The sequence below is a fragment of the Ovis canadensis genome, chromosome 2, assembly GCF_042477335.2.
Source record: "Ovis canadensis isolate MfBH-ARS-UI-01 breed Bighorn chromosome 2, ARS-UI_OviCan_v2, whole genome shotgun sequence".
NCBI classification, from domain to species: Eukaryota; Metazoa; Chordata; class Mammalia; order Artiodactyla; family Bovidae; genus Ovis; species Ovis canadensis.
Genome location: NC_091246.1, coordinates 143,878,074 through 143,900,498, shown reverse-complemented (window position 1 = coordinate 143,900,498; position 22,425 = coordinate 143,878,074). Strand labels below are relative to the sequence as shown.

The 22,425-nt window shown below is 41.0% G+C and overlaps 1 protein-coding gene across 2 annotated transcripts in view; it reads right to left on the bottom strand.

Moving 5' to 3' along the window:
- The window catches only part of TLK1 (tousled like kinase 1), a 175,303-nt gene extending 153,149 nt beyond the window's left edge, over window positions 1-22,154 (bottom strand). For both annotated transcript variants that reach the window (XM_069577245.1, XM_069577247.1), the window contains exon 1: window positions 21,011-22,154. In XM_069577245.1, the coding sequence (XP_069433346.1) occupies window positions 21,011-21,149 (139 nt within the window). In that variant the 5' untranslated portion in view covers window positions 21,150-22,154. The remainder of the gene's footprint in view (window positions 1-21,010) is intronic.
- Window positions 22,155-22,425: the final 271 nt, after the last annotated feature.

Below are 22,425 nucleotides of genomic sequence, written 5' to 3'. Positions count from 1 at the left end.
CATACAGTGACAATACAGTCTAAGATGTACTCCTTTTCCAATTTTGAACCTGTCCACTGTTCCAAACCCAGTTCTAACTGTTGCTTCTTGCCCTGCATACAAGTTTCTCAGGAGGTAGGTAAGGTGGTCTGATATTCCCATCTCTTCAAGAATCTTCCAGTTTGTTGAGATCAACACAGTCAAAGACTTTAGTGTAGTCAATGAAGCAGAAGTAGATGTTTCCCTGGAATTCCCTTGCTTTCTCTATGATCCAACAGATGTTGGCAATTTGATCTCTGGTTCCTCTGCCTTTGCTAAATCCAGCATGTACATCCAGAAGTTCTCAGCTCACATGTTGTTGAAGCCGAGCTTGAAGGATTCTGAGTGCTACCTTGCGAGCATGTGAAATGAGCACAATTGTATAGTACTCTGAACATTCTCTGGCACTGCCTTTTGTAACACTCATTATGGTAAAGATATAATCAATATATTCAGTGTTATCTCAATGAAAGTCCCAACAGATGGGTGTTTGATTTTTTAACTTAGCCAAAAACAGCCAAAGCAATTTTGAAGAAAACCTAAAATAAAGCGTCCACTGCTGTCCTAACAAGTTAACTATACCCTTATCAGCTTAAAGCACCCGTTTATTATCTCCAAGTTCTATGGGTCAGATATCTTGGCACATCACAGTGCAGCTGGTTCTCTCCTTCGAGTTTCACAAGAAAGAATCAAGGTATCCGCCAAGCTGCGTCCCTGTCCAGACACTCTAGGAGAGAATATATTTCCAGGTTTGTTTAGAATGGTCCAGGTTGACAACAATCAGTGCCAAGCAGTTACAGGACAGAGGCCCCCATTTCCCTGCTACCCCTCAAGTGGGGTTTGGTCTCAGTTTCTGGAGACTGCCTACACTCCCCCTGACTCATGTCACCCCCTTTCAAAGGCAGTAAGAGCAGGTTAAGTCCTATTCATTGCTTCTGAGTAAATCCCTCTGATCTCTCCTTCTGCCCCTTCTCTTTTGCTTCCCTCTTCTGCCTTCTTTTCTTCTCTTCTATTTTTAAGGGCTTGTCTGATTATAACAGGACCCACCCAAATAATCCAAAATAATCTATTTTAAGGTCTGTTGATTAGTAACTTTAATTACACCTGCAAAATCCTTTCACAGCACTTCCTAGATTAGCGGTTCACTGAGTAATTCAGACAGGAATGTTGGGAAAATATCTTTAAAATTCCATCTATCAAAAAGCAGGAAAAGTATTTTATTGAATATCAACCTAATTATAAAACTATAAAACACACACAAAGACAAACATAATATAGAATATAAAGCCTAGACACAGACCTGTTTCTGGGCATACACACTTGACTTACAAAAAAAGGAAAACAGTGTGAAAGAACAATTCTTTTCAGTAAATTGTGCTCGGATATCAGGACAGTCACCGGGAAATGAAAACTATTCCAATCCAACACCACACAGAAAAAAATCATATTCCAAAGGAATACAGACCTAAATATGAAAAGCATAACAAAAAAGCTTCTGAAAGATAACATGGGAGAGTGAGACTTCAAGAATAGTGGCATGATGAGCTAGGTGGACCATTTCTCCAGTAAAACATTACTTTGGCAACAAAAGTCCGTCTAGTCAAAGCTATGGTTTTTCCAGTAGTCATGTATGGATGTGAGTTGGACTTTAAAGAAAGCTGAGTGCTGAAGAACTGATGCTTTTGAACTGTGGTGTTGGAGAAGACTTTTGAGAGACCCTTGGATTTCAAGGAGATCCAACCAGTCCATCCTGAAGGAAATCAGTCCTGACTATTCATTGGAAGGACTGATGCTGGAGCTGAAACTCCAATACTTTGGCCACCTGATGTGAAGAACTGACTCACTGGAAAAGACCTTGATGCTGAGAAAGATTGAAGGCGGGAGAAGGAAACAACAGAGGATAAGATGGTTGGAAAGCATCACTGACTGGATGGACATGAGTTTGAACAAGTTCTGGGAGTTGTTGATGGACAGGGAAGCCTGGTGTGCTGCAGTCCGTGGGGTCGCAAAGAGTCAGACATAACTGAATGACTGAACTGACTGAACTGGACTGGTAGAAAGAAAATTTTTAAAGTCAACCATTTAATGTCTCTGAAAATTGTCTCAAGGGCATATAACAACAAAACAAACAAAAAAAACCAAACATTTATTCAAGAAAACATTAAACAGAGGTGAGAACAGCAAGTATCCATGACACATGAGCCATAAACCACTTACAGTTACACCCACAACTCAGGATAACTCTGATGGTCTACACCAAACAGGTGCTGCAGGAGCTCCCACATTCCAGCCTAGGAATGAATTTCACCCTTGGAGGGAATGCTGCTGGCATCTCCCACCTGCCCCACTCCCCCACCTCCATGCTGTAGAAACTCTATGCCAGGCGGGCCCACATGAGGAGAGTAAAAGAGTCCCTTCACCCAACCAGCCCCCATGTATAAGGCAGAAAAGCTCTTTTCCCGGTGTAGTAAGCCAAAAGTATTAGGTCCCAATTACTCACTCCTAAGACAGAGGTTCTTTACCAGAAGGGGCAAGTTAAAAGTACATGCTCTACTCTGAGAGCAGGGTGTCCCTTCAAAGTGAAGTCATCTCTTTGCCTCTGACCCTAATTTCACTAAGGCAAGGTGGAGGGTCCTCCCAGGGGAAAAGGTAGACGGTTAAGAATAGAAAGCTCTGTCCTCCACCTAATGGAATTACTTTACTTGGAATAGATTGTGGGAAAATTCATTTTAAAGGGCAATGTCCAAAACTACGGAGATCTTGGGAGTGAATAAAAGAAAGCTGGTAGTTCCATGACAGTAGTAGTAACATGAAAAGCTGCAAACCAGCTAAAAGTTTAACAGAGGGAACTAGACAAAGAAAAAGGCAGGAAGATTCCTCAGGGTAATAAGCACAAGTCTCAAAGGCTGGCAACTTAGCAAACTTGTTAGCTTATACAGAGATCTGACTTAACTGCAATCAGACTATGAAGCAATTTATGCCCTGGGATATTGGTGAAAACAATAAAGCAATCAGTTAGCAGTTAGTGGAGGCTGACAGCTAGGTGTGACAGCTATAGAGGCAGACCAGCCAAAAGCTTATGCGGAGATCAGGGAAAGAGGCAAGGAGAACAAGGTGGAAACCAGTCATCTCTGGTAGACTGCACATGTCTTTGAGAGGGTCCAGATGTTGGATTCATCAGACAAAGAGTTCAAAGCAGCTATTATAAATATATTCAAAGAACTAAAGAAAATCATGTTTAAATAATTAAAGGAAGGTATTACTATAAGGACTCGTCAAATATCAATGAAAAATAAGGAATTATAAAAAAATAATCAAATGAGAAAACATGTATGCTAATAAAGAAAACAACGGCATATTTCTTCTCTTATTTTAAAAGCAACTACATGCAAAGATGGACTCGATAAAGGACAGAAATGGTAGGGACCTAACAGAAGCAGAAGATATTAAGAGGTGGCAAGAATACACAGAAGAACTGTACAAAAAAGATCTTCATGACCAAGATAATCACCATGGTGTGATCACTCATCTAGAGCCAGACATCTTGGAATGTGAAGTCAAGTGGGTCTTAGAAGGCATCACTACGAACAAAGCTAGTGGAGGTGATGGAATTCCAGTTGAGCTATTTCAAATCCTGAAAGATGATGCTGTCAAAGTGCTGCACTCAATATGCCAGCAAATATGGAAAACTCAGCAGTGGCCACAGGACTGGAAAAGGCCAGTTTTCATTCCAATCCCAAAGAAAGGCAATGCCAAAGAATGCTCCAACTACCGCACAATTGCACTCATCTCACACACTAGCAAAGTAATGCTCAAAATTCTCCAAGCCAGGCTTCAGCAATACGTGAACCATGAACATCCAGATGTTCAAGCTGGATTTAGAAAAGGCAGAGGAGTCAGAGATCAAATTGCCAACATCCGCTGGATCACTGAAAATGCAAGAGGGTTCCAGAAAAACATCTATTTCTGCTTTACTGACTATGCCAAAGCCTTGGACTGTGTGGATCACAAGAAACTGGAAAATTCTGAAAGAGATGGGAATACCAGACCATCTGACCTGCTTCTTGAGAAACCTACATGCAGGTCCAGAAGCAACAGTTAGAACTGGACATGGAACAACAGACTGGTTCCAAATAGGAAAAGGAGTATGTCAAGGCTGTATATTGTCACGCTGCTTATTTAACTTATATGTAGAGTACATCATGTGAAATGCCTGGCTGGATAAAGCACAAGCTGGAATCAAGATTGCTGGGAGAAACATCAATAACTTCAGATATGCAGATGACACCACCCTTACGGCAGAAAGTGAAGAACTAAAGAGCCTCTTGATGAAAGTGAAAGAGGAAAGAGAAAAATTTGGCTTAAAATTCAACATTCAGAAAACAAAGATCATGGCATCCACTTCCATCACTTCATGGCAGATACATGGGAAAACAATGGCTGACTTTATTTTGGGGGGCTCCAAAATCACTGCAGATGGTGACTGCAGCCATGAAATTAAAAGACACTTGATTCTTGGAAGAAAAGTTATGACCAACCTAGACAGCATATTAAAAATCAGAGACATTACTTTGCAACAAAGGTTCGTTTAGTCAAGGCTATGGTTTTTTGGGTAGTCATGTATGACTGTGAGAGTTACACTGTAAAGAAAGCTGAGTGCCGAAGAACTGATGCTTTTGAACTGTGGTGCTGGAGAAGACTCTTGAGAGTCCCTTGGACTGCAACGAGATCCAACCAGTCCATCCTAAAGGAAATCAGTCCTGAATATTCATTGGAAGGACTGATGCTGAAGCTGAAACTCCAATACTTTGGTCACCTGATGCGAAGAGCTGACTCAATGGAAAAGACCCTGATGCTGGGAAAGAATGAAGGCAGGAGGAGAAGGGGACGACCGAGGATGAGATGGTTGGATGGCATTGCCAACTCAACGGGCATGAGTTTGAGTAAACTCCTGGAGTTGGTAATGGACAGGGAGGCCTGGCGTGTTGCAGTCCATGGGGTCACAAAGATTCAGACACAACTAAGCAACTGAACTGAGCTGAACACACAGCAACATGTATAACCAAAACAGAGGAGAATGGAGTGGAGCTGTAAGTTTCTATATAAAGTTGGAATTAAGTTAATGTAAATCTGAAGTCAATTCTGATAAGACTATAATGTAAACCTTAAAATCATTAAGAGAATTAAAAAAGAAGCTAAAAATCATGAAAGGAATTAAAATATTACCTTAGGAAACACTCAATGCAAAGAAAACAGTAATGCAGGTACAGAAGGACAGAGACATGAGACAGACAGAAAACAAAATGCAAAATGGCAGACATAAATCCAACCACACCCAGAAAGCATTTACTGTGAATGCATTAAGCAATACAACCAAGAGGCAGGGATTGTAGGAGTCAATCCAAAAAGAGCAAGATCAAATTAAATGCTGTCTACAGAAGACACACTTTAGATCCAAAGATACAAATAGGATAAAAATAAGTGGATGGAAAAAGACACTGTGCAAAGAACCACCACTGAAAAACTGAAGCAGACACACTAATATCAGACAGCTTCTAAAATGGTTTTAGAAATGAAGAGGTACGTCTTTTAACAATAAAAGGGTCAGTTCATCAGTAAGATAAAAAAATTACAGACATGGGTTTCCCTGGTGGTTCAGTGGTTAGGAATCCACCTTGCAATGCAGGGGACACCAGTTTGGTCCCTGCTCCAGGACGATTCCATATGCCACAGGGCAGCTAAGCCAGCCCATGCCCCAGCTGCTGAGCCTGTGCTCAGGAACCCGAGAGCCACGACTACTGAGGCCCACACACCCAGAGCCTGTGCTCCGCAACACAGGAGGCCACTGCAGAAGCAGCTTGCACACTGCGACCAGAGTGGGCCCGGCTCTCTGCAGCTGGAGAGCCCAGGCACAGCAACGGAGGCCCAGTGCAACCAGAACCAGATCGGTAGACTTGTGTGAAAATCAAAAGATAAAGAAGTGAATGGCTTGTCCACAGACATTTTAAAAGAATTGTAAACATATGTATGTACCTTATAACAGGGCTTCGAAATACATGAAACAAAACTGATAGAAACAAAGGGAGAAAACACTATTCAACACTAGTTGGAATATTTCAACACTCCATCTTTAATAACGGGCAGAACTAAGCAAAAGAATAACAAAGAAACATAAAACAAGCACACTATACCAACTAGACCTAACAGACATCTAGAGACTACTGCATTCAACAACAGAATACATGTTCTGCTAAAATACACATGAAACACTCCTAAGACAGATCATAGGCTAGGCCATAAAACAAGCATCAACAAATTTAAAAGGATTGCAAGCAAACAATGTATGTTCTCTGACCAAAACGAAACTAAACTAGAAATCAATTACAGAAGGAAGTTTAGGAAATTCACAAATATAGGAAATTAACATACTCCTAAATCAATAATAGACCAAAAGAACAAATCAAAAGGAAAATGAGAAAACATTTGAGATGAGTAAAATCAAAAACACAACATATCAAAACTTAACAGGATCAATCAACTGCGTGCTTGCAGGGAAATTTACACTTGTAAATGTCCATATTAAGATAAGAAAGAGAAACCATTTTGTATGAATTTGAGATACTTCTTGAATACCATAAAGGGGGGCAGGATGCCACAGAAACCTCTGAGGGAGGTAATTAAAAAAAAAAAAGAGTACTTATCCAAAATACAAAAAGAATTCCTTCAATTAATTTTAGTTTTTGTGAAGAGAACACAAAGAAAAACTGATCAAAAGATGTAAATAAGCACTTCACAAGAGATATCCAAAAGTCAATAAACTTATGAAAAAAATGGTAAACCTTTTAACTCACGGGGAAAATGAAAATGAAAACCAAAAATACCACCTCACATCAGAACACCAAAAATAAATGACAATCCAACTGTCAGTGAGAATACAGAACAATGGGAACTCTCATACACTGTTTATGGGAATGTGAATTGTTATAACCACTTTGGGAAACTGGCAGTATCTACCAATACTATATTGGGCCTATAATCCAGCAAATTTGCTATTAGGTCTAAACTCAATAGAAATTAATAGTATATGAACAGACAGGTACAAATATGTTCACAAAGCATTATTAATAATAATCAAGAAGTAGAAACAATCCACATCTATCAACAGATTGTATAAATAAACTGTGGTAACTGAATACAAAGTAATATTACAGAGCAATGAAAGTGAACTACAGTTAAGGAATTAACATGGATGAAACTCAAAAAGAGGTGAAGCAAAAGCAGCTACAAACAAAATACGTACTGTGTGAGTCCATTTATATTAAGTTCAGAAACAAGCATAATTAAGTCAGAATAGTGCTTGGGGGGCTACAGCCCATGGGGTCGCAAAGAGTCAGACAGGACTAAGGGACTAAGCACAGCATAGCGCTAGCTCTGGAGGGAAGGGGGAAGGCAGCAAACGACTGGAGAGGAGAGAGCTCTGAAACGCCGCCAGTGTTGTTCTTGACCGAGTGCTAGTTACACACATCATGGTTTACAGCAGCTCACTGAGCATCAGTTTGTCTGTGTTTTCTATATTAATATTATGCTTAAATAATGAAAACTAAAGCACCACACAACATTAAAAAATAAAATCAATTGAATCATAGTAAAATTAGAGTGCTTGAACCTTAGACAGTATAAATTTTTTGAAGACTGAGCTTTTGATATAAATATTAAGTTCAATCTCACAAGCAATGAAGACTTATCAACTGAAACAAGATGATACCATTTGAAAACAGTTAAAGCGGAGGAAACCTAGCTAATTCCCTTCTCTAGGGAATACTCTGTTCACACCTACTGACAGAAATACAATTACCTTCCTTCTCACTTTTCCTTTTTAAGAAACCTTCCTTTACAGTCCTAGAAAGGGTTGCTCTATGATCCACAGAACAGTGCAACCATGGTTCCTGAATTTCCGTCTAACTAGGTTCTAAGAGATACTCAGCCCTATATGCTTCTAATAATAAATTTGTGTTGCTACAGTTCGTTTCTAGGAACCAAATGACCAATGGATAGAACACCATGATATAGGATATGTTACAACCATGTTATATAATAGTTCTGTTTACATCAGAAGTTGAAAATTGGCAACTTCAGACTGTTTTATCTGATCCACAAAGTGTTGTCTTTTTTTAAAGTATAAATTACATGTTATGAATTACAATCTTCCTCACTAGACTTTAGCCAAACTCCTAGGAGGCAAGTACTGGGTTGCCATTCCCTTCTCCAGGAGATCTTCCCGACCCAGGGATTGAACCTGGGTCTCCCACATTGCAGGCAAATTCTTAACCATCTGAGCTACCAGGGAAGCCCCATTATACAAGAGTTCTGTTTATATCAGAAGTTGAAAATTGGCAACTCATGAACTGTTTCATCTGACCCACAAAGTGGTTTCTGTTTTAAGTATAAAGTACATGTTATGAATTACAGTCCTCCTCACTAGACTTTGGCCACGCTTCTAGGAGGAGAGGACTATTATCTTATATATCTTTGTTTTTCCCAGTGCTGGGCTCTAGGTCCAAAAATACATGCAGAATGATTAAACAAACTATGCCAACAGGTATCTATAAAATTCTAGAACTCTGACAACTGATTAATTTCTGAGAAACTAAACAACAAACTTTAAAATCCTAGTAATCCAATAGGGAAAACAATAATGACAATACACATTAAATGATATTTTTAAAAATCATGTGCTTTTGTCCAGTAAAACAAATCTTTAAAATGTAAAATAATCAAAGGAAGAAAATTTTTATGTAAAATAAATATCACAATATTATATAGTGAAAAGAAATGAGATTAACAATTATAATTATCACTTAAAATCTGCCTCTGTCATACACAACCCTGCCAGAATTCTTCAACAAGCCATGGAGACAATCCATGTCAAGTGTGCTCTGGCCAAAAGAGCTCAATGCAGATAGTTCCTGTTCCCTATTCTTGACATTTTCAAAAAGGAGAAAAATTTTTAATTCTAAAGTATCCTTGTATCTTTAACATATACCGACTGGTTCAGTTCAGTTCAGTTGCTCAGCTGTGTCCAACTCTTTGTGACCCCATGAATCACAGCACGCCAGGCCTCCCTGTCCATCACCAACTCCCGGAGTTCACCCAAACTCACGTCCATTGAGTCAGTGATGCCATCCAGCCATCTCATCCTCTGTCGTCCCCTTCTCCTCCTGCCCCCAATCCCTCCCAGCATCAGTCTTTTCCAATGAGTAAACTCTTCGCATGAGGTGGCCAAAGTACTGGAGTTTCAGCTTTAGCATCATTCCTTCCAAAGAACATCCAGGACTGATCTCCTTTAGGATGGACTGGTTGGATCTCCTTGCAGTCCAAGGGACTCTCAAGAGTCTTCTCCAACACCACAGTTCAAAAGCATCAATTCTTTGGTGCTCAGCTTTCTTCACAGTCCAACTTTCACATCCATACATCCAGTGGAAAAACCATAGCCTTGACTAGATGGACCTTTGTTGGCAAAGTAATGTCTCTGCTTTTGAATATGCTATCTAGGTTGGTCATAACTTTCCTTCCATGCCACAAATTTCATATTTAATTCTCACAACCTTATGAAACAGTTACTACTTCTTATTTCATCCTACAATCAAGAAAATCTAGGAATTTCCTGGCAGTCCAGTGTTTAGAACTCACTTCCACTGCATGGGGCATGGAGTGGATCCTGGCTGGAGGAACCAGGATCCTGAAAGCCTCAGCAACCTCATGGACTGCAGCATGCCAGGCTTCCCTGTCCTTCACTATCTCCTGGACCTTGTTCAAATTCACGTCCACTGAGTCAGTGATGCTATTTTACCATCTCATCCTCTGCCACCTCCTTCTCCTTTTGCCTTCGATCTTTCCCAGCATCAAGGTCTTTTCCAATCAATCAGCTCTTCATATCAGGTGGCTAAAGTATTGGAAGTTCACCATCAGTCCTTCCAATGAATATTCAGGGTTGACTTCCTTTAGGATTGACTGGTTTGTTCTCTTTGCAGTCCAAGGGACTCTCAAGAGTTTTCTACAACAACACAATTCTAAAGAATCAGTTCTTCAGCGCTCAGCCTTCTTTATGGTCTAATTCTCACATCTGGACATGACTACTGGAAAAACCATAGCCTTGACTATGTGGACCTTTACTGGCAAAGTGATGTCTCTGCTCTTTAATATGCTGTCTAGGTTGGTCATAGCTTTCCTTTCAAGGAGTAACCGTCTTTCAATTTTAAAGATTTTTAAATAGTGAGAATGAAAAAAAATAATAAAGCATTTGATAAATTGGATTAGACATATGTTCAGTGTGAGGATCTCAATCCTTTTGTTAACTAAAAAGCGTGTGTTAGTCAGTCGCTCAGTCATGTCTGACTCTTTGCGACCACATGGACTGTGGCTCACCAGGCTCCTCTGTCCATGGGATTCTCCAGGCAAGAGTACTAGAGTGGGTTGCCATTTCCTTCTCCAGGGGATCTTCCTGACCCAGCGATCAAACCTGGGTCTCCTGTATTGGAGGCAGACTCTTTACTCTCTGAGCCATCAGGGAAACTTTTGTTAACTGAAAGGCATTGTGTTAACAATATTTAAGCCTAGCAATCCCCAGGATGAGATGAACCTTCCCTTGTTCAAAAAGACATGCCTAACTCATACATCACTGCTATACAAGCTGAATACAATTCTTTAAATAACAATTGGGTAATAGGTATCAAAAGCCCTTAACTGTTTCACACTTTTTGCCCTGATATTCCATGACTGAGAATCATCTTAGGGGTTGGGAGAAACTTTTACTCAGAGAGAGTCACTATATTAATATCTATTATAGCCAAAAAGAAAAGTTAAAGAAAAAGGAAAGAAATAACCTAAACAACTAAATACAGTAGTTAAGATGTTTTTGTTCACCATGATCCACTATTCAGGAAAACTATCACTCACCTAATCGGTGATCTTCAGGGATCTGTTAATCACGGCTTTCTGTGGATTCCCCAACTCATCCTATCTACAGCCATAGTGGCCACTTTGCTGTACTTCATCTCCCAGCTACCAATGACTGGTTAAGGAATTGACAATCGCAATACATCGGCATCAACCCAGAACTGGTATGTGGACATCAGGAAAAAGTTTGTCTTTCAAGTGTAGTTGCTAAGCCAAAAAGTATGTGACTGTGGCTCCAGAAACAAGAGGCAAGAAAACCCAGATATGGAGTCAAAGAGGCTCAGTGACATCATTTGAGACTTTGGATCTAAGCTGCTTCCAAAGCTATTCCATCCTTCTCTACATTTACTATTCTCAATTATGTGAACCAGTAAATTCTTTAACTTACCAAAGCTTGTGGTAAGTTTTTATCACAGGTAAGCAAAAGAATCATGATTAACACACTACCAAAAGAAGAATGGTTAAATAAAATACACTGAGTACATCTATTCGGTATCTTTGTGGATAAAATTCAATGGAATAACGCTGACAGAATAGCATAAACTGTTAAGAGATGCACTCAGGAGCCCAGTCTGAATCTCAACTCTACTACATATTCTCATGTGTCCCTGGTTAAATTAGTTAACCTCTCTGTGCTTCCACTTCCTCATCTGTAAAACAGGGACTCAATAATACCTACTGCATGATCATCAGAAGTAAATGAGTTACAATTTACAAAGTTCCTAAAACAAGTCCTACCATTAAGTATATGTATCTTTTAAACAAATGAGTTTATATACATACATACATATATGCGGGCTTCCCTGGTGGCTCAGATGGTAAAGAATCTGTATACATTGCAGGAGACCTGGGTTCGGTCCCTGGATAGGGAAGATCCCCTGGAGAAGGGAATGGCTACCCAGTCCAGTATTCCTGCCTGGAGAATTCCACAGACAGAGGAGCCACATGATCATAAAGAGCCAGACACGACTGAGTGACTAACACTTTCACTTTCATATATATATATAAATAATAATATATACACAAAGTAATTTCACTGATTTTTTTTAATCTGTGCACAGAAAAAGGAAAAACTATGTTTTTTTAAAAAAGCAAAAATACCCTACTTGTCAAAAAAGAAGGAAAAAAAAAAAGAAACATGCCTCAGGTCTTATGAAAGACAGGATGACTCTGACTGGCTTCATACAAATCCCCTGACATTCTCCAGAGGCACCATAGCTGTATTTACCATCAGACAGGAAGCACATAGATAGTGTCAAGGGCGGAGTTAACGCAATGTATGCCATTTAACAACAACAGCAAGTACCAGGTTAAAGCTTAATTTAAACCTAGAAGAATGTCATTTCACCAACTAAACTAGTTTCCAAGGAAAGATACAAACTTATGAGCACAACCAACTCTTAATGCGTGCGTGTGCGTGCTCAGCTGTGTCCAATTCTTTGGGACCCTATGGACTGTAGCCCACCTGGCTCCTCTGTCCATGGGCTTCTCCAGGCAGGAATACTGAGGTGAGTTGCTGTGCCCTCCTCAAGGGGATCTTCCTAACCCAGGGATTGAACCCAAGTCTCCTGCACTGCGGCAGACTCTTTACTGACTGAGCCACCTGGGAAGCCCCATGTCATCCCCTAAAACTGCTCATATTTGGCTTTATACTGCATCTGTAGAATACAAGCATTTTAACTTAAATAGAGGTATATAACCTGTCATCTTGAAATTCACAAATTTCAAACCTAATAATGAAGCCACATTGAGATTTGTTTCACAACCCACCACTTGTTTCAGCTCTGCATCTTTCTACATCATGCTTTGAATTCCTATTAAACCATTCAAATTCTGTCGGTTGTAATACTAAGTAATACATGTTATCAAGAGATCTGTTTTGTATGCAATAAAGTAATTAAAGCTTTAAGTGTTTTTTTTAAAACACTGCTTGTAAGATGAACCAGGCTGAGAGTCAGGCCTCCTTTCCCTTCCATAATGAACACTAAATCATCTGCCACTAAAGCATCTCAATTTTGTTGAGCGCCTCATGCACCAGGTTAAAATCCTTCACAATAAGTGGACTTTGAAAATTCTCCATTCAAATTCTGATGTTTATTTGTTACAACTGTGGTGAGCTTATGAGGCCAAAATATTAAGATAAATGGCATTCCAATTTAATTATTAAACATGAAAATAAGATTTTTCATTAGTATACTTCTAACACTTTTCATAAAATTTAAGATTTGCACAAACTGATTTTGAATTTTTCATTTTTTAATCCTATCTCCATACACATAAAAAATTCATGCCAAAAAAAAAAAAAGTTTATCAGTAAACTGAATGAGCCAAAATGACTGATTAGTAAATTAAAATTTGTTATGGAAAAACTAAGAAATTACTCAAAATGAAATTTCTTTATCTTGGGCAATATAACCCAGTGGTTAAAATGCAGACGATTAAAATCTCAGCTCTAACATTTACTACTGTGTGTCATACTGGGCAAGTTTCTTTACTTCTCTGGGCTTTGGTTCCTCATAGGCAAAATGAGAATAACTGTATATACCTCAAAGAGTTAATGAGAATTAAATGAATTTACACGTACAAACAATAAACTTTAGCTACTACTGTTACCATTATCACTCTCTAAAATATAACTTGCCTATAAATTACAAAAATGAGTATCTTCCTGGGTCTGAAATATGTATATATTAAGTATAAAATCATTCAGTTTTAAAAAATAAAAAACTTTAACAGTCCTTTGACAAAACTGTTAGATGCCAACTCTATAGAGGACATCCTACTATGCACTGAGAACATGGAAATGAATAAAATAGAGTCTCTGAATTCAAGACCTTTCTGTAGAGTAGGCAAAAAAAAAAAAAGTCTATAATAAAAGGTATAATCACAGAGGTGCTATCAAACAGACAAGAATTGTCTGTAGGACACAACAGAATACTATGCCTTCCCAAGTGGCGCTGGTGGTAAAGAACCCGCTTGCCAACACAGGAGACGTGAGAGACGCAGGTTTGATCCCTAGGTGGGCAAGATCCCTTGGAGGGAATGCTCAGTTCAGTCGCTCAGTCATGTCCGACTCTTTGCGACCCCAGGAATCGCAGCACGCCAGGCCTCCCTGTCCATCACCAACTCCCGGAGTTCACTCAGACTCACATCCATCGAGTCAGTGATGCCATCCAGCCATCTCATCCTCTGTCGTCCCCTTCTCCTCCTGCCCCCAATCCTTCCCAGCATCAGAGTCTTTTCCAATGAGTCAACTCTTTGCATGAGGTGGCCAAAGTACTGGATTTTCAGCTTTAGCATCATTCCTTCCAAAGAAATCCTAGGGCTGATCTCCTTCAGAATGGACTGGTTGGATCTCTTTGCAGTCCAAGGGACTCTCAAGACTCTTCTCCAACACCACAATTCAAAAGCATCAATTCTTCGGTGCTCAGCCTTCTTCACAGTCCAACTCTCACATCCATACATGACCACTGGGAAAACCATAGCCTTGACTAGACGGGAGGGAATGCTAACCCACTCCAATATTCTTGCCTGGAGAATCCCATGGACAGAGAAGCCTTGTCGGCTAGTGTCCACAGGCTTGCAGAGAGTCATACAAGACTGAAGCGACTTAGCACACATGCACAAATAGGACACTAAGGAACAGAGACATCTAACTAGGGGGAGCAGGAGAAACACCCTAGAAAGGATTTCTGAGGAACAATCAGCTAGCTCCATCACTTCAGGACACCACACTGCTATTTACATAATTTACACAATTTACACAGCTTTTAACATAGTCATAATAGTGTTTTAGAATGCAGATCAATAAAAAGACAAGATCATCTAGCACACTACTACTTAACTATGCTCATAAACTTAACAATCTTTTGGTAATAATGAAGATGACTATCTTAACAAATTAGAACATAACCTCGAAAAAGTCACACTGCTTCCTCAAAAAAAAACATTTTACCAATAAACAAAACCTACAAACTTTCCTCCACTAAATAATAATTAAACTGATGTCAAAGAATATTTTTCAGCTGTTAAAGACCTCTGAAGGATTTCAATTCAACCCCCTCATTTTACCGATTTAGAGGAGCCACAAAGTATAATGGGAAAGCAGTAAGGTGAAAATCAGAAAACCGCATCTTGGTCCCAACTCTCCTAGAGTAAAAGTCTAGGCAAAGTTTCCTCACCGGTAAAATAAGAAGTTTGACTCCAATTGTTTCCAGGGTCCTTTTCAGCTCTATAATTCTCATGTTATGAAACTGAAGCAGATAAACAACTTGCCCAAACATCACCTAGCTAGTTAAGGGCAAAGTAGGGACACTTGTTTTCCAATTATCAATGCACTTTCTCTTTTGCAGCATAGTGCTTCTCCTACTTCATAACACCATTCCTCTAAATTATTCTAAGATATGTGGAAATTATTAAAGAGAACGAAGGAGTTTACAAAACTAAATGACTTATTCCTATAGCTCTTTTATAGAAAATGAGCTTTAAATCTAAATGAAACAAATACATGAAGTCTCCAGCTCTGTGTCACTTACTTCACTGAAGCTGACCTCAGGAAAGTTAGTTTATCCTTAAACTTCCGAGTACCTAAAATCTAACCTTTCAATACATTTCACAGAAGAGACTATGTTCCATACTAAATTAAAATATGAATTATTATAGATAATCATAACTATTACACGCATACTTCTCTGAATAAGATGAGAATTAAAATTCTTTTTATGTTCTGGTTATAATATGCACTTTTTTATTCAAGACAGATCAATTTAAACACTTACTTTTCCTTTAGGTATCGTGTTTTGAGACTCTCTAGCTTTTAAACCATTAGATTAAGCACATTACTTCTGAAATCACATAAACAATTAAAAATAAAAGACTATATAGAATGCTGATAGTTCCTCTTTTTAAAACTGAAAATCAGCCCCCAGTAGTACAGCTCTACTAAACTATATCATAAGCAGCATCTGATTCCCTAAAATGTCTTCAAAGCTTATTATATTTTGCAGGGAATTTATCAAGATTTCAGGAAGACTGACAGTGTTGATTCCAGAAAATACAGGAAAATCTGCAGAAGAAAAGCACAATAAAAATGCAAAACGGCAATAAAGTCAACAGTAGTTTCATACTACTGAAATTTGAGGATTTTCAAAAACATTCATGGATATATAAGTAGTTTAACTACATTTACAAATTTTCAAAGAATCACAGAATGTCTGCATTTTTTAATTGGATGGGACCTTAAGTCACTTAATCCAATAGCACGCAAAGTAAGAATCTATTGGATTTATCTCCACCCCACCCCAAAAGTCCATGAACATGCGCACGCTCAGTCATGTGCCACTCTTTGTAACCCTACACACTGTAGCCCGCTAGGATCCTCTGTCCATGGGATTCTCCAGGCAAGAATACTGGAGTAGGTTGCCATTTCCTTCTCCAGGAGATCTTCAGGGATCGAACCCACGTCTCTTATGTCTTCTGCACCAGCAGTGTAGTTTGCTTTAAATTCTCATAAATATTTCAAGAGACAGGTCTTTCCATTGCTGGTCAAGTCTAGTTGTTACACAGTTCTTACATTCTTATCAAAACAATACAGAATTCATTCTATGCCTTTGCAATTTTCACCTGCTAGTTTATCTTCTGTAACAGCATAATAAATACATTCTCTTCTATTTGTTTTTGAAATATCTGAAAACAGCTATACTCTTCCCCACCCTTCAACTAGTCTCTTGCTGAGTCTAAATGTATGGTTCACAGACTTCTTGTGTGCCTTGAAGACACTTCTGGGATAAAATGTACTTCCACATTGCAAGTAACCTTTAAAAACAACAGCCAACTGTTGAATTTTGGTGTAATATCAAAGAATAACTTCCCCAAAGGCTAGTAAAATAGTTCTTTTCTAAGTACATATCTATGTGAAATTGGGTTCTCAACACATGCCTCAATCAAAATATATCTCAACAGACGGAAAGAAAATCCAGCTACCTTGTAGTATGCCAGAAATTAAAGTGGTTTGTAAAAATATAAAACAATTCCACTAGTCTCACTGAAGTTTTTGTTTTAGAATATTTATTCATCATTTTAAAATTCATTAACATGTAATCAAATTGTTATTTTTAGATAAATAAATGTTTCTGAAGTTATTTTATTACAAATATAGTAAATACCAAGACATAACCCACATAAACAAAATCTCTTTAGAGACCTGAATAATTAAGGGAGTAAAGGGGGTCCTGAGACCAAAAAGGTTAAAACATAACCTATTTCTCAGGGGCAGATTTCCAGGCTTCCATCTTGAATTTCCCTTTCTCTAATACATAAAAATGCCTCTGTAAGGGAGGCGCCTACCACATATCTATGCATTCATGAGCTAGAATCCTTAAACATACAACTCGGTCTTGCTGCAGCAGGTGACTTCAAAAAATTAAAGCGCCATCTGACATACAACCTTTAACATCTTCCTACAGGTATTATGCAATCATCTGGAATCAAATACTTTTAACTCTTCTGTCTAAAGATGCAGTCTGTAAATACAGAAACAGAGAGCAAGTTTATGACTATGATATTATCTTTTTGGCCAAACTATTTTTGCTATTTATATAAAAGTAAAAAGCAAATTATTTATATCCGGAAAAATGGAATAAAAAAGACACGTCTTTTGTATAACCATTTATTTGACTCACAGCAGTAACCCATTCAAAAGTACTTATGTACTGATATGGAAAAAAAAAATCTATTCATCTAGCCAACACATACCTAGGCCTCAGCCAACAAAACTGACCTTATCTGAAAATTTCTTAACTTCTCACATCCTTATTCACAGAATTATTAGAAGATAAAGTGGGATAGAGAATTTAGCCACAGGTTTAAAAGATCCACTGTGAAACCTAGAGCTACACTGCTGAGCACCTCTCAGAGAATTTTAAGACTGATAAAGGAAAAGCTTTGGAACTCCAAGGAAAGAAATTATTAATAGTCTGCGTGTGTTAGTCACTCAGTCGTGTCCGACTCTTCACGACCCCATGGACTGTAGCCCACCAGGCTCTTTGGTCCACAGAACTCTCCAGGCAAGAATACTGGAGTGGGTTGCCATTTCCTTCTCCAATTAATAGTCTACACTCTACCATACAAATTCCTGAATTCCAAAAAATTCCTAAATCTTATGATTTAGGCTTATGGATAAGATACTTATGGTATATCTTTAAAAATAGCCCATTTTCAAAGTTAAGTTTGCTTAAAAGGAGTTCATCACATATATAACTTCATATGTGTACATACACATGTGTATCTCTTTTAAGTTTAAAATTTTATATTCTCTATTACATTAAATTGGCTCAATTTTTCAAGAAACAAAGTTTGTTCTCTCCTTGATACATACACTCAAGTTCCATTAATAGTAATGCTTTTCACTAGCTATCAGTCACCAGCAATTAAAGCTATCAAATTTGGATTTCCCTGGTGGCTCAGTGGTAAGGAATCCTCCTGTCAATGCAGGGAACATGGGTTCAATCCCTGGTCCAAGAAGATCCCACATCCTGCGAAGCAGCTAAACCCAAGCACCAGGATTACTGACCCCATGCTCTGTAACAAGAGAAGCCACAGCAGTGAGAAGCCTGTGGACCCCAACCAAGAGTAGCACCAGCTCATCAAAACCAGAAAAAAGCCCGCACAGCAACAAAGACCCCGCACAGCCAAAAACAATTTTTTTAAAAAAAAGCTCTCAATTTACATCAATTTATACAACAGACTAATGTTACCTGGAAAAGATGCCAAGCACTTATTAAAAATAAAAACTGGGATCCCACTCAATAGACAATGGTAACACCTTGATTCCTAGGGCTTCATATATGCAATTAGTGCTCGCATTAGTGAAATCTGAAACAATAGCTTCAAAATGAATACATAACCCTACTGAGCATTAAAAGTTTTCAACTTATTTCCTGGTTGGTCAAAAAAAAAAGCAATATACCACTGTCACCATAGGGGTACCTGGGTGTGAAGTATAACTTACACAACAGCATGTCTTGTTATTTCATAAATTGAGACTAATATTTAGGTTACATAAAAATCCAAACTGCTGGAAAAAAATTCGCCTTATTTGGAAGTTCAAGCTAAATTATTCCAATCTTTCAAAATTTTAAAACATCAGGAAAAGTGCAGAATAGTGTAAAAGTTTTTTAATGAGTTGAAGTAGCCTCTAAAGTTCACAATCTAGATTCTACAGACCCAAAATTACTAACACTGATTACAGATGTTAACAGAGGAACAATTCAACACTACGTCCTTGTGAACAAGTGCAGTGCTTGGTTCACAAAAAATGTCTCAATAAATATTTAAGAAATGAATAATTTTTTAAAAAGGTATAGCCTTTAAAAAAGTCTTTCCCAAGACATCATTGACTATCACTCATTATACTATCATTCCTACCAGTACCATTTAGCATCCTAATGAAAGTACAGACAAAAGTAAAAGCATGCTAAAAGCACCAACTGCTGTTCACAAAACAGATTTTAAGACATTCATTTACAGATTTTCAAGTGAAGAAAGAAAAATCACCAGGTGTACTAAATTTGGGTTAGTCAATAAATAAACTTTTATCTTCTAATAATCAGTACTCAGGGTTGGGGGTGAGATGGAAAGAGGAAATGTCTGTCAAAGTATTCAGAACGCTTAATGGATGCCATAAATCAAATCTTCCCATGAATTTTCCAGAGCAAATTCATGCCAATCTTTGAGCCTATTGTCACTTTCACACATGCTCACAGGAACAAAATGACAAAGAAAGCTATGCCTGAACCACTGGATTCAGGGCACAAACCACCTGACTAACAAATGTCAAGGCTCTGAGTCGTACATACTGATAGATATTTTCAAAATAAATTAATCCCACCGACTCCTACATAAATCAAAGCTCTTGGTATCTTTAAAGGATTCTCTAGACTACTGGACTTCCCGACGTTTTTTCGAAAATGTGGCTACAATCTTCCTGTGTGACACAACTGCCCGTGAACAACCCATTTACCAATTGCTCATGAATACCGCTAAACGTTTTCCAGACAAAAGAACGTTAAACACGATTCTACACACATTTATTCTTCCCCCATACATATGTGTTCTCCTAAATTTAATTTTACGTCGTATACTTAAAGTTAAATACAGCAAGTTAAAATTTTAGTCAAAGCACTCCGGTGTCTCACTAGCTGTGTAACTGCTACATCTGGTGGCAGCACACTTGCATGCAGGAAGCCAGAAAACTTAGAAAACAATTGTAACCGATCTGGTGAGTGTGTGCAGTAACCTTTACGCAGCGATTTCCCACAAAACCCACGACCCTGTCGGAGAAGAATAGTAGCCTACTTGCAACAGAGAGGTAACACACAAATATGCAGGAGGTATGGCGAAGCAAAGTTGCAACCATCTGCGTGGTTATAAAAGCCTGCCCACGAATCGGTCTCTAGTTTAAACTGCTCGGGGTGGGGGTGGCGGGGCAGGCCAGGGATCAAAGTCGGCTTTGATAATTTCAGCGGCTCTACCCAAAAGGCAGAGATCTTGCCAGTGAGGGGCATCCTCCAGGTCCCGGGCAACAGAGCTCGCAGAGCGGGGACCGCCTCTAGGGGAGGAGTGCGCGAGGGAAGGGGAGGGGGCTCGAGGATGAATGCTTCACCGAGAGGGAAAACCCACCAGAGACCGGAGGCCGGGAGGTTAAGAGTACTGAGAGTACTAGCAAATGGAGCAGAAAGGGGCTCGCGTCCGGGGTCAGGCTTCCCACCCTAGCAGGACTGGCTCTTAGGAACCCCAAGCGAGTCTGTGCGCCGCGCCGCGCCCCGTCCCCTCCAGCGCGCACCCCTCGGTCCCTCTTCTCCGCCACCCGCGAACCACCACCCACAGCCGGAGCACTACCTCCCCGGGGCCGGGCGGCCTCGCGTCCACCTCGTCCCCCTCCCCCACCCAGGGGTCGCGGGAAGGAGACCCGGGGGCGCGCGGGCAGCGGCGCGGGGAAGGGAGGCCCGCGAGCGGGCGCGGGCGCGACGGCACTTACCTTCCCTGGGCCTCCCGGATGGCGGCGTGTGATTCAGCAGGGACCTGGCCGCCGCCGCCGAGCCCGGGGTTGGAGACGTGGAGAGCTGGGACCAAGATGGCGGCCCCTCCAAACTTCCACTGCTACTTTGGACACTCATCAAGCTACTTTCTGGGAACCCGACTCCCCCCCTGCGACGGCAGCGGCGGCAACGGCACCGGCACCCGCCTCCGTCATGGCGGGGGCCGCGCTGAGGGCGAGCAGGAGAGCGAGGGGCAGGGAGGGGAGAGTCAAGGGGATGGGGGAGGAAACCAAGAAGGGGGGAGGTGGGGAGGGTAGAGGTGAGGGGAGGAGAGGGGACGGGGAGGAGGAAAAGCGGGAGAAGTCAGGGAGCCGGCGGGCGCGCCGGGGAAGAGGCGGAGGGAAGGAGCGCCGCGGCGGAGGCGTCGAGGGGGCGCCCGCTGGGGCCGGGGTCGGAGCGCGGGCGGAGCGCGGGCTGCGCCAGCCGAGAAGACTTCCGCGGGCGGAACCTGCCGGCACCTCTGCAGTGCGTCGGCCCCCGGCGTCGCCCGGGTGGCGGCGGCGGCGGCGGGCGGTGGGTGGCGGCTGAGGCGGCGGGGTAACCTCTGCATCAGTTACGGGCGGCGGCGGCGTCACGCGCCGCCTGTGCAAACACTATCGCGAGGCTCCTGCGCCTCCGGTAGCGGCGGCGGCGGCGGCGGCGGCCGCGGGACCAGGCTTGGGGGAGGGACCTGCCAGGGGTTGGGGGCGGGGGGGAACTGGGGAGGGAACGAGTGCGCGAGGGAGGAGACGCGGGCGCTGGGCGCTCCGGGCGCACCCGCGGATCGCTGCTCGGCGCGGGAGCCCGGGGCCGGCAGACTGGTGTGCGCCGGGGGCGGCCTCCCGGAGCCGGCCGGAGGGAGGCGCGCCCCGCACGCGCCCCCGCCGCGCTGCACCGGCTCCCGCGCCCGCTCCGCTGCCACCTGACTCCCCCTCTCTCCCGCGGAAGCGCGCCTGCCTCCCGACCCCACACCCAGCCTGGGGAGGAATGCTTCTGCTCTCTCTGGGCTGTCGTTTCTCAGGAGTTCGATGTGATCATTTCTCAAAATGGAACTGCAAAGTTGAGAGTTGCTTTTTTTTCCTCTCTGTACTGTGTGAAGAAAAAAAAAAACAGTGTGCGCCTCCCCGTCTACAGAACGGGAGTGGTTATCGAATAAAAGAGCTAACAAAATAAGTTGGGTGGAAATAGAACTTTACAAATGTTTTCCAACAAGAAAATCTTTATTGGTGTATGCACTGTATGTGTGGTCTGGCAGTTCTTTGTTTTAAAACGGTTAGGTGGAAAGTCTGAACAGAAAAATTTGATCACCGACTTCACATTCTTAGGGTATGAAGAGGGTATGGTTTCTAGAAAGTTCCAGTGACTGCCACTGCTG